Genomic DNA, 14,098 nt, shown 5'->3' on the forward strand with positions numbered 1-14,098 from the left:
TAATGACAAAAAAGCCAACATCTTCCTGCTTTCTCCCTGCTACAGTTACATTTTCATGCAGACCTTCTCAAGCTCCTCAGTGATAGTTTATTACACTGTTAACATTGAATGGAGCACGTGTGGGTGCTGCAGACTAAATAGTAATTAAGGTTTGTGCATGTATTTTATTGTGTACTATTTATTGTGTGTTAAAATAACTCTTAACTCCTTGTTATTGAGGTTCTAGTCCAATACGAAGTCACATGCTAAAAACTACCAGGTCTGGAGTGATGTGATCTTAGAGTTACAGGCTAAAAGCCACAAGGCAAAAGAATGAGAAGTGGGAAGAGAATAGTATGATTTAAAAAAATCAATGGCAATGTGTAAGTGACAGGTTACAGGCTCGCTTGTGATATGACAGGCTGCAGAATTAGAGATGTAGGACTCTTAACATTACAAAGATTCAGGCACTGTGCAACAGAAGTGCCATGGATACTCCATGTGCACCTTAGCTTGATGCAACATTCCATTTAACAGGAAGCTTCTGCTCCTAGCATTATATTAGAGTTTGTACATGAAGCCGTGCTTGAGTCCAGTCATGTGTTGTGTCTGCCATGCAGAAATCATATCCTCAGCTTTAGAGAGCTCACAATGACTGTGGAGAAATCCTAAGTTTTTGCTATCATTTGATTCAGTTTTATCTGTGATCCCTTTAGCTCCTGTATTAATGTTGCATAACCATCCTACTGGGTAATAGTATTGTCCAACAGAAACATAAAAAATTATTGACTGTCTGAGCTCTGCTTCTTCTCATATTTTATGAACTGCTGCACAATTTTATAAATAGAAAAGATATTCTGCACTCAGCAGAGTGCTTTGTGTCAGAGGAGCCCTTAAACTGACAATGTACTACTTTTATTTGATCTCTGCTTTGGAGATCTGCTTAAAATTCTGTCAAACCTTTTAGCAAGATATATGAAAGAAAAATAGTAAAGCAAACTTTTCCATTAAACAAAGTTATTGTTACATTTTACATGAACTGTATTTCAAAGCAATTCAAGAATCCCTGAGTTTTGTTTGTATTACAGTTTGTGTTCGTATTCAGGAAGTGTTCAATGATCTTCAAAAGATTTACCCTCTGCAGTTTCCTTTTATCAAATTTCAAGTGAGACAATGAAATAAGAAAAAACAGTTACTTATGTAATTGGAATTTAAGTGACTTTATTAAGCAAAAGAACAAACAATGAGTTCAAGTACCCTTCCAGACTGATTACTCTCACTGAAAGGGAATAAAAGAAGAGTTTGATAAAGCAGCATTTTTCAGTCTGCTACAGTCCTTAAAAAGGTTATAACTGAGAATTCAGAAACTGTAGTAAAAATAAAGCATTTCCTCCTGTAAAACCTTTTATGTGTGGAGATGGATGGTTTAGAATCAAAAAGAATATACTTTTTGAATTCTAAGGTGGGTATTTTTGATTTATAATAAATAAAATTAACTTTAAAAAGCACACAAGATTCAAAAGTTGTAATAGGGCACTAGATTAATCTGCTTTTATTTACTTTCCACGTTTTGAAACATAGAAGCAGTAACATATAGTTTTTTTCTTTAAAAAGAAGATGAGTTTAAGGATCTTGTCTTTTGGGTGCTGTAGTTCAGCAGACTTCCATAGCTTGGCAGATTTGGGAAGTGAAGATTCTAAATGGAACCATGTAAGCAGCTGATATTTAGAGAACAAATTTTATTTATTACATGCTATTTTAAGTTATTTTAGATGTGTTTTAGTATGACAAAAGCCTCTTAATTTTATAGATCTTATCAAAACACAGTAGGTGCTATTTCATATTACTTCTGCAAGAATATGCCTTCTTTCCTTCCTTCCTTCCTTCCTTCCTTCCTTCCTTCCTTCCTTCCTTCCTTCCTTCCTTCCTTCCTTCCTTCCTTCCTTCCTTCCTTCCTTCCTCTTTCTCTCTCTCTCAAACTCAAAACAATTGTCTGTAAGTTGCAACAATCCTCCTATATCCTTCCTAGAGAAAAGTCTGTCCTATACATGCAAATGGAAGCTTTTGTCCTATGTCCTCTAATGATTTTTTCTTTTCTTTAATGGTTTTTTTATTCACCGGGGTTTTTTCATTTATTTTTCTGCTATTTGCTCCAAGCAGACTCTTGTGCATATTCTCTGTTGAAAAATATCTTGGATTACATATATTTTCATTTTTTTCATCCCATACCTGATTAATTTGAAATACATAAATTGAGAACTGGATCTTTATTGTTTAATCTACATATTCAATTTAGGTGCCTCTGACCATATCGATAATAAAAAAGCTAGAACTTTGAATCAATTTATTTTGTATTTTGAAAAATCAAATAGATTAATACAGAAACAAAGGAAAGGTAGACATGCAACATAAAGAAGGGATCTCTATTGCATCAAAATACATATTTCAGTGCTGCCTCTTTCTGCATCAATTTGTTATATCATATGCAGATTTTATGTTTTTAAATTGTACCTGTTATACTAGTCTAAGCAGATCAGATGACCACACTAGGAAATATGTTCCTTTTCTTTAAAGGCTACAGCTGGAGGAGCTAGTCCTGAAAATACTATTTACATAGAGCATGTTCAGTGGGTATGTTATGGAATACCTGTTCAACTAAATTCACACTGATTTTTCCCACACAAGGTTGTGGACCAAAGTATGAAGACAGAATGATGGAGAGAGTAATTACTTTAAGATCAGTAAAGATTATTTGTCCTGGAAAACTCTATACTTCTCAATGTTTGCATAATTTAAAATTTATAGATACTAATACTAATATAGTGGATTTTTATTGAAGAAGGGTGCATATGGTTAATATTCTGTGAATTATATTTAGTAAATGAAATTAGAATCAGTTGCAAAATATTTTTCTCATGTGGGGAAATAAGAAATCTTTTCTCTTTCATCTCTCTGGGCTGTGGATGGTCCTGATGGGGGCGAGGTGAGGGGGAGTTTGACAGACATTCTGTCAAGATGAAGGCAAGTCTCTGGAACTCAGAAAGTATCTGGAAGGTGTTGAAGTAAGGAAATGTCCTCTGTAGTCAAGAACTAAAGAGCTCTTTCAAGATCACATGATAATATTTGTCTGCTTAACTTGAGACACTAAAATCAGTAGTTATTCATACATGAGAGATACAGAATATTGCATGACATATTTCAAGATTGATTGGCAGTTTTTTACTTCTTAGTTACTATAGGTGGATAAGCCATATCACTTCTTTGAACTTCTATGGCTTGATCTTTCATCAAGAATGTAAGAGATGTGGCTTCATTTCCTTTGCTTATGTAAAAAAATTTTAAGTTGTATCTGGTCCTTGCTAGCAGAATCATCATGCCATTGTTGTTAAACGTTGTTGTTCATTTTGCATAAAGAGGATCAGTTGGAGGCGATTCAAATGGATGTGAACATGAATATATTTTTCTAGTCTAGTACTTCGGTGCTCACATGGTTACTGTGAGTGTTGATTCATGAGTTATTTCAGAATTTTATTTCCCAACTCTTTAATGTATGTATTTCCTGAAAGTGTTCTTTCTCCCCTGTTTAATGCCCTACCCATTTTGCTAAAGAGGTTAGTCAACACTGTGTGACTGATTTTCTAATCTCTTTGTGAGAGAGGATAGGAAATGCATGTTCAAATCCCCAGAGTCAAAGTGAATTGAATTTGGGTGTCACACATTCTGACTGCACATGCTACTACATAAAAAAAGCAGCAGTATCAGCTACTGTGAATATTTTTAAAGAAAAAGCATGACTTCCTATACCACTAGGTAAAATATTACGGCCTTGAAGGGGAGAGATGCCTTTGCATAAGCTTTTCCTGCTGTCAAGACCAGGCTTGGTATTGTGGTTCATGGCTGCTCTTTGAATTCCTGGTCCCTTATTACGTGAAGTGTGGTCATGATGTTCTGGATTGCAGTGTGCAAAAATGGTTAGAAAAAATACTCAGTTGAAGTCCTTGGCATAAGGTCCTTAAACATGATCTGTGACATGTTTTGTATAAATTGAGGAAGGGGAGTTGACAAAGAAGGCTTGATTTCCTTTGGAAACCTCTTTCTGGGATCTGTGTCAGTGATTTACTGACTGGCAGAGGATGAGCTAGGAAACTTGACAGGTCAGAGGACACGAGCAACCATTTGTCACGATAATGAAGGGAATGGTGGAGCCTGATGAAACTGCATAGCTGTCACATATTTGCAATCTATTTGCACTGAAAACAGACTGTAGTTTTATAGCATGGGTTAGAGGTATATGGGTGCCAACTTGAGCTCAGAGAATTTTGCAATGTAATTGAGATTCCTCAAATAAATGTTTTAATGTCATATGAAGCCTAAAAGTCTATTTAACATTTTTAGAAAGAATGCAGATTTGTTTCTAAACTTATTGCTTCTTTGTTAATGCATATCTGTTGATTTACAATTATATGCTAATTTATTATTATTTTAACTGTTCTAACAAGTTTTTCACAAACTCTGAATGAGATCTAAATGATGTTTAGGTCAAAATAACCCAATATATTTTATCCCCAGACTGAACAATGAGATGAAAATATCAATCTTGTGCACCTTAAAAAAAGTTGTAGATTAATAGTTGGTATGTTAATGCATTTTCAAGCATTTTGAATATCTGTTTGAACAAGACCAATATTATTTTCTATCTGTCTGGATGTTTTCATTTATGTGATGAAATTTATGATGCATATTTGGAATAATTGTTCTAGTTTTTGTTCTGAATTCAAACTGAGTCCATGGGCTGGAACATACCACTCCTCCTACACTTCTTTATTTTCTTTACTGGGGAGATACGACAAAAGAATGTCTAATGAAAGTGTTAATAGATGCTTACTACAAATAGCTGTGAAAAAGACTCATCCTCTCTTTACCCAGAAAAGAAAATATCGGTCTGCTTAGTCCTGACTAATATAAATAAAAGTTTGTTTGTATTTTAGTTCGATGATTTTATTCCAGGTAGAGAAAAACATGTTTGAATGATCTTGATTTATTGTCGGATTCTTTTTTTTTCCCCAGCAGCTCATCGTCTGCTTTTTCTAATACTTATTTGTAAAGCTGAATGCGGAAGTAAAATCAAAGTTATGTTTATTTCAAATGTTGCCACAATAACTATATCTCAATAAAATATCCAATGTATATCGTATCCAGGCTAACCTGCATTATTGCCTAGTCTGACGGGAGGAACAAGGGAGAAATTGAAGGTAAAAGCAGATAAGTGCATATAATAAACAGACTCAGTGAAATGCAGGATATCTCCAGAAAGGAGATATCTCCAGCAACTTTGATAGGGTTTCTAGGAGTTGTTCTTACAGATATCTGGTAGAAATATACTTTTCGTAGATAGCCTGTTAGAGTTTTCATAGGGTTTAAATATTACTACTAATAACCCATATTTTCTTGAAATGGATAATTCACTTTTTTTTTCCTTTTTTTATATGTGTCTGTTTTCTTTAGCTGAATGTGGAGCAACTGTCTCTGGAAATGAAGGAACATTGTTGTCTCCAAATTTTCCATCTAATTATGACAACAACCATGAATGTATCTATAAAATTGAAACAGAGGCTGGAAAAGGGATCCATCTTAGAGCCAGGAGCTTTCAGCTGCACGAGGGAGATATTGTTAAGGTAATAAGAAAATAATTCCACTTTCTGTCATGTTAAACATTCACAATGCATGAACAAATCTTGTTTTAGTGCCAGTTATCTTTATTTTCATTCCACTTTCTGACACAAAATTAATGAATTCTAAGTGGATAGCATCACTTCCTTTGTACTAGAGTCAATACTAGATGCAAAGAAACTATAGGTTTGAGAGTTCAATTACATTTCTAGAAGTATTAGACTGTTTAAAGTGGTTTAAAATGTAAAAAGAAAACATAAAATGTGAACTTGGAATTTGAATACATAGTATTATTTTATGTTTGCAGCAATACTTATAAGTGAGCACAGAGATTTTTTTTTGTTGTTGTGAACAGAACCATTGGGTTTTTTTTTCAAATAATTAATTTACTCATTTAAGTAGAGAGAAGCTAGCTAACATGGTGGCATTGACTAAATCTGTACTTATACATGTCTTTCATTCTTTTAAATTGCAGATAACATTTAAATATTAGCCTAAATATCCATAGATTTTGAACATGTGCTTTTCTACAGCATGGCCATAATTTGCCTGTTCTTAATAATGACTGCTACATTCTTGTACTGAAAATCATGACATTCATCTGAAGTGTTGACCATACATGAAATTAGTCTTTCAAATTTATGTCTCCAAATTTTCAGTTAATTAATACTTAAAATCACAAAGCATTTAGCAACTTCCTTTCTGGAGATATCCCAGCACCCCATTTAACATGTTAGAAATTGCTGTCTACATTTCAACCTTGATTTTTGTTGTTTTGTGTTTTTTTTTTTATTTGCACTGAATGCTTCCCACAGGCTTTTAAAGATACCATTGTTACAGATCAAATTTGGGTGACTATATTTTTATCCATTTTGTCATCTTAAAAGATTAGTTATGTAATGGAGTGTGACAATTCAATTCCATGTTAGACATTTCCTGCAAAGAACAAGGCATTTAGAGACAGGATGAGGTGAGGAGGAAGAAAGAAAAAAATCTTCATTTTAATATGGATGCTTGTATCTTCGTTATTATATTTGTTCTTTTCAACAAGTACAGACTCCATTTGACCATGAAATATGCAAAGTTTTGAGAATCCCCCAATAATATCCAAAAGTTGCAATAAAAGGAACGGCATTTTCTCCATCTTTACCCACTAAATTATTGATGACAAAATCCTCCATGCTTGTGTGGCCACCATGAATAAAACACTACAAGACTTTGGCCTATGGATTTGCTTTTAGATCAAAGAGAATTGAGTAGGTGAGCAAAATATGTGGTCTATATTGTCCTTTGTTCCCATTACCCATGGCCTGACAGTGCAGATCCCCAAAGGTATTTTTGCTCTGAACAGATGTATCAGACAAAAAAGAACTTAATTGCCCACTGAGTTGCTTGAATGTGATACATAAGTCTCCCAGAAGCTTTGCACATATATGGTTTATAAATAATTTAATAAACTACCTAAAAATCAACAACAAAAAACCCTTAGAAAATCCTAAAGAAACATTCAAGAAACTCAATTATCCTTCAGAACATTTAATGAGTAATGTTGAGCATACTTAATCATACTGCCTGGAGATATAAGAAAGATTTGCCTGAAAGAAAGCTGTTCTGAGCAATCTGTTAGATACTGTCTTCTTTCATAGATCTGTTAGCATAATACTCCTGAGGATCCAAAGGAAGTAAAGGCAAAATTATGCTGATGTCTGAACTGCAAGACCTGTTCTCTGATTCTGAGTCAACTGGCACTGCACAACTGCCATTTATACAATTAAGCTCTCTTCCACTATAGTCTCTCTATAACCTGCACTTATGAAAATAAAGTCTATTTCCTTTCCATTCCCATGCCAGGATGTCCTTTTACACATTTCCATTGGAATCAGTCCTTTGGCAGGGTAGTGGATGTCGAAGTTGCTTTCTCTACTATCTGCATGCAAAATATGTTAGAAACACTGGCCTTGTATTTTATGCCTCCATCAAAGAAAGCCCCAAGATTGCCTTGCAGGCAGCTTGCAAGGGATACACTAAGGCTTAAAAATACTTATAAATCTTGTGCTGAAATATAGGGTATTTTCCCAGCTGAATGTCTTACTCTATTTTAAAGGAAAGATATATTCATACATAATGTTGCATTGGATGGAGGTGCCCCTATGTGGGCAGTGGGGCTGCAGGACCACTCTGTGAGGGGAGGTCAGAGTTGCCCTGTGCCGGACACAGTCAATTCCAACCGTCTCTGACCCACCCACTGCAAGGCATGGCTGAGCCCACAGCCAAGGCAGGGGAGTGGCACTGGGGAAACACATGTAAGAAAGAGCAAAAAATGTTGCTCAGTAGCGTGTGATAAAGAGGACTGAATCAAAACTGAAATAATAATGTAATAATCCCAAAGTCAACCCACCAGGAGTGTCAGACATTCCTGGTCACTATTTGTTTGAGGTGAGATCACTAAGAACTCCATGAGGATGTAATGAAGGAATTTTGAAATTTATATGGGAATAAGCAAAACAATGACAGCAAGCTATACAGGATTTATTTCCCGAGCCATCAAAGCAACATTTTAAAAGCATTTCCCTTTGGGATGATTTTAAGCCATAAAGATCTCCGCAATTAAGGAAATTTGCTAAACTTAGTTATAAGGAATTTCCTTTTACTGTCAGAATTAGAAACTGGACTTTAGGAAAATCTAACCAGCATTTCCTTCTCCTTCAGGTGAGTGTTTTACATTCCCACAGCAGGTGCACATACATTAGCGCTGTTACTGGAGCATTTCACCTCGTAAATAACTGTAGCACTGTCTTCTTCTTTTGTCTGAATGTTTTAACCCCAGCTAGTAAAGCAAATACTTCCCTTTTATTCCTCACAAACATTTAGGTGAAATGGGGCAACTCTGAATGCTCTGGCTAAATTTATCCTAGTGCTCCAAACAATGCTGTGATCATTCCCTGCTGTCCCCGAGACCAGCTTCTGCAGTTTGACTACATCTGTAATGTTATGCTCTTTAATCTTATACAACGAGGTGACTCATTCAAACTGTCTCTCAGAAACAGTCCCTGGCCTATGCAGCTCCTACACTAATGCCTTCTAGGGGAAGATTTGTGAGGGTGTTAGTAAGTCCGCATTAAATGTGTTCCAGATGTACTGACAATAAATATTGTGTAGACAATCAAGTTGCAGTGACTGGACTCCTACTGTGTCACTATTTACTTGCCTTGAAAATATAAACTACCTGCAGCTGTATATATTCAGCTTGGTATTCAAGTGGGAATATTGAGTCTGGATATTGAGGCTGAAGTGCACATGGTATAGCATATAATTTGCAAGATTATTTCTGGCAACAATAAGACTAGTGCAGGAGGAAGGGTCAAAACTATCACTTTCAAGAAGAATGCATGCAGGTTAATGACTGTAATTTGTGGGCAAAGTGTTCTATAGCTCTGACAAAATTTGAACTTGAATTAGCGGGATAGAAATTTGAATTCCTGTAAAGTAATAGAAACAGTCTCACCATTTTGAAGGGGATATGGCAAAACTGAATACTTGGATTATCTCTTTATTTTGAAGTTTATCTTCCTCACTTGCTAACACTTCATCTCCTGAACTCCCTGTTTTAACTGCCACTTGAAGTTTCATAATTCTTTGAAGTGGCTACTTATGCTGAAATCTTTATAATGCAATCACAGTGAATTTGTTAGGGGTAAGAGGAAAACCAGAAGGTAATATTCCATCATTCATCCATTTGGCCAAATAGACCTTCTTTTCTTCATGACAGAGCATGTAATTGCAGCATGTGAATTATATTTCAAATGTATTCTCCCAAATGACTTAACATACACACTAAATATGAATAAATAATGATAATGTCTAGACTAGTTTATTAAATGTATTCTCTGCGTCTAGAGTCAATCACATATGACATGACACAACGGTTGCACACAAGCTATCTGTTGGAAATGATCCTTGGCCCACAATAATTAGCATGGCAAAGAATTGTCAGGCAAAAAGCTGCTTCTTTTCTAGGGTTGGTTCAAACAACTTTTCAGTATAAACAAGGGAGATTCAGTGCTTGTATTTGTTCATTAACACTGTTTCAGTTATTAGAGTAGATATGTACCTACTTATGTCTGTAACATTAACAACAGCTGGACAAGTGTCACAGGTACAGATTGTGGCAGGGTTTTTTTTAACAGCTGCTTTCACACAATGTCTCTTATCTAATTTTAATTTAATAAAACACTGATTTATTTGTGTATGAATTAATCTTGAGAGATATTATTATTTAATTTATTAATCCTCAGGTGCAAAGAGTGTCTGTAACAGTCAGAGAGGCAGAATACTGTTAGAACAAGATATCTAAGGCACAACTGTAGTATTTACATGGGGGTTTTGTTTTGTTTTATAGAAGAAAAAACACTTTTTAAACATAGGTAGCATTTTTAATTAATTACAATTAATAGAACATTCCATTCAAAGTATTATCTCATGAATCAAGTATAATATATCTGTGGAAATAAGTCTTATGGGGAACAAATGCTTATTTACTTTGTACAATAGATTTCCAGCTCTGACAAATAAAGTGTAATCAGTCCATGAAAGTGATCTGTAGTTCTGTCCCACAACAATGGTTAGAATCTTGAAAATAATTTTTCAGATACTTTTAGCACAGCTTAAAGTCATATTTCTTCCAAGAGGTAGACATTAAATATGTTACCGCATGTATGAGTATTAAATAAAATTGATTGTATCTTCTGATACATCTCCTCTATGTGATATAAGACAATCTTTGCCTTAGTAATAAGGATCTATTGTTCTATCAATGGCTAGCACAATATATTATTTTTCAAAAGCTTATTTTGGAGAAGTTAATTATTTATATCTATGTATGTTTATTAAAATAAATGTATACTTTTGTCTTAAAAAATCTTTTGCATGTTGTTTTTTTATTTTGTTAATGTTGACACTTGAGAGGAACATGGTACTTTCAAGACATGTATCTATATTGATGGCATGCCGGTATTTTCTCCACAGAGAAAATAGAACTGCTTTTAATTGTTGGTCGTCACCTACAAATGTTGCAATGATGTGTCCTCTTAAAAAATGCCTTTCTAAATTTCATTAATAGATCTAACTGGACATTCAAATAGGAAGAAGTGTCTGTGACTCAAATGTAACAATTTATACTGTTAAATGGATAATTTTCTGCCTCTGTCTGGAATCAGTAGAAATCCTCACTGTACCGCAAGGTCTGCAAGTGAAGAGATGAAGATCCAGAGCTTGAAATATTTACTGTAATTGTAGCTTTTGCAGTAGTTGTCTATAGTCACTCTGGGACATACGAGATAAGGGCAAGTTATCTTTCATATCAGAAACCAGCTATCCAAATTCGTTACTTGCTTTTGTATAAGCATTGACATGATGCTTCATGTATGGTGTATATTTACACATTTCATATTGCTTATTTTTTCCATGAGAAAGTACAGGCGATTTATTTATTTTACAGAAGAAATTATCTTTTTAAGTTCATCTTGAGAAAAAAAAAACAAACCAAACCAAAACAAAAGCAGAGAAGGTTATTTTCTCACTCTGTCGCTTTCAAGGTTTTGCAATAAGCAAAAAAAGTTTTAACCTCCAAGCCAAGAGTTTATACTTGTCCTGTGTTGGTGACTATTTAAAAGGGCATTCTTATTCAGTCTAGAATTTCGAAAAGCACAAATATTGTTGATATTGTTCATTTTGTACTCCATTGAGAGTTTTCAATAAAATGACACGGCAAATAAGGACATCTCCACATTAGTTTGTAAATAGACTCACATATCTTTTTGAAGACCTCTCTTTCCTTGTTAAAACCTATAGTAACCCAAAAATTGCTGCAGGCTTAGAATCTGAAATAAAAGGTGACAGATTGACTGTAATACCTCAGCTCTGCTGTTGATATATCCAGACAGGAGGGAACAGAGTAGTCTGTAAGGGTTTACTTTCAGAACTTATACTTCTGTTGGTCTTTGTGAATAATCACGAAAAACAATTTCAGTTTATGAAACCTCAGAAGATAAAGTTGCATATAAATATTAATTTCTTTCAAGATGAGCTCTCAAAACTGAAAAGGAAAAAGACTCTAAAACACCTCAAGGGAGACAGAATACTTTAGTTTTCACTGAACTGTATAACCAAGGGGTGTGTACTTCACAAAACAGAAACATTAAGTTTTGGGGGAAACTACTGGCAATACATAGCTAACTTTGGAAATTTTGTATACTGGTAAACTAAAGTTTTTCAAATATTTAAATTTGATGTCCAGTTTCATACTGTTGTTTCTTCAAGGTATATGATGGAAAAGACAGTTCTTCACGCTCTCTGGGAGCCTTCACCAAAAACGACATGATGGGAGTTACCCTTAATAGCACCTCTAACCATATGTGGATAGAATTTAATACCAATGGATCTGATACTGACCAAGGATTTCAGCTGACCTACACAAGTAAGTAGTTCATAAATATGGTCTCATTGATTGCTTTGTGGGGAAATGTTTATTTCTTAGCTCTAGTGATTCTTCATGGAATGTTGAAGATAGTTTCATAGAAGGTACTGTGGTTAAGAGACTGAGCTTCACTTTACATGGTTACATAGGTGTTAGTGATTTAAGAATGTTGCTAAAAGAAAAAATGTAACTTTTTAAATTTACCATGATTATTTTTAAGACTTAGCAGTGGGGTTTGAAGAGGAGTGAATAGTGAATTGTGACATGTGGGTTGAATATATCAGTATTACATTGTAGCAGCAAACATATAGAGAGCTAATTTTCAAAATGGAAAATTCAATGCCTGCAGTCAGATATTAAAAAAAAAAAGAAAAGAGAAAAAGGAAAAGAAAGAAAAAATGAGAATAAAAGAATACTGTGTACCTGGGTACACTCTTAATGTGTCTTGACTGCTTGTCAGGATCAATGTGAAGTATGCTGGAAGGAGACCTGAGTGAACAAGTTTTGACAAGTGAGTGCACTTGTCCCACAGACTTTGTGGATAACTAGTTTGATTCCAAAACACTTAAAGACATATTTTGTGCAGGTTTCAAGGAATGTCCAAGTTTCCTTTGCCTTGAATTTGTTGCCTTTTACATTACTTTCCATGAACTGCTGTTGAATCCCGCAGAGCAGAGCACCACAACATACTGTGGCACAGAAATGTAATTGTGGTAAATCTCAAATTTTATCATTGCACCCTTAGAGTTTTTTTCTTACAGAACCACAAAAGAACCACTAGGGAAATCTACTCTGCTTTGCCTAGAGAAACCATAGAATTTTTCCTTTGAAAAAAAAAAAAAGGAACCAAACACCTGTTTAAAAAATAATCTTATTTTAAAGGTTCTGGTTTCAAGGGTCTTGAATCAGTTCCTTTCAAATCCTGCTTCAGTGATCAGTTCCACCTACTGTTGAGAAACGTCATATTATTTAAAGATGGAATTTTGCCTAATTTCTACACCCAATAGCTTGATTTTGTTGCTCTTACTTTGCAATTCTAATAATATTTGCTCTCTTGTGCCATATTTTTCTGTGTAAGGCAAGATATGATAATTTGTGTCTTAAGGCTTTTTTTTCTGACTGATTGGTTTTGAATCTGTTTTCTATTCTTCTAAGTATTTTCACATTGTGTAGTGTAGATAGAATTTGACATAGTCTTTTAATGGTGATCTTAATACTGTGTAGAAAAGCAAAATTCAGTTTCCTATGTCTTCATAACATTTTACTTTTCTTTTTTTTTGTTGCCAAGTATCTCATTTTTTTATTATATATGATCAATTTGCAGCTGTTCATGTTGAAAAGCTTATCTATGACTTTTCTTCTTACTTTCTCTCATATAAGATGTCCCCATTTGTAAATACAGTCTAATTCCTTACATTTTACAGTATTTTCGGGAGCTAAATTCAATATAATAAGTTTTGAGATAGTGACCATCTCACTAGGTGATTTCTATCAACTATAACTGTTATTTCCAAATCCTTCAGTGTGGGACTTTTCAGCTTTTATAATTTTTTAAAATTTTCTTTATAATTTGCAATGTTCTGAAAACTGGTTGCAGTGCCAACTCACATACTTTTTCTGAAAGAGTCTAATCTGGTAATATCTTAACAATTAGATATACCAGAAATTTATACTCATTATTTGATGGGTTTGGAATTTTTGGTGCAGTTCCAATTCAGTTACTAAACAATTGTGTCCATTTTCCATTTGGTAAATACATCAAACATAAAGTGATAATTATATTTTTGGATTAAAAAGTCTGTAGTTTACAGCTGGAATTAACTTTCCTGAAAGAATACTCTGCAGTTTGTTTATTCAATTTTCAGATTGAAATATAATTGCAGATACTTTAAAATCACTAAAACAAAGAAAAAATTAAAAGGGTGCTAAAATATTGTCTCACTGAAGGAAATGAGTAATATATATGAGTGAATG

The 14,098-nt window shown here is 34.2% G+C and overlaps 1 protein-coding gene across 2 annotated transcripts in view; it reads left to right on the forward strand.

The window, feature by feature from the left end:
- CSMD1 (CUB and Sushi multiple domains 1) overlaps positions 1-14,098 on the forward strand; it is a 1,077,872-nt gene that overhangs the window by 853,426 nt on the left and 210,348 nt on the right. For both annotated transcript variants that reach the window (XM_064650377.1, XM_064650376.1), the window contains exons 22-23: positions 5,485-5,654; positions 11,968-12,124. In XM_064650377.1, the coding sequence (XP_064506447.1) occupies positions 5,485-5,654; positions 11,968-12,124 (327 nt within the window). The remainder of the gene's footprint in view (positions 1-5,484; positions 5,655-11,967; positions 12,125-14,098) is intronic.

Source organism: Pseudopipra pipra, chromosome 3, assembly GCF_036250125.1.
Source record: "Pseudopipra pipra isolate bDixPip1 chromosome 3, bDixPip1.hap1, whole genome shotgun sequence".
Taxonomy (NCBI): Eukaryota; Metazoa; Chordata; class Aves; order Passeriformes; family Pipridae; genus Pseudopipra; species Pseudopipra pipra.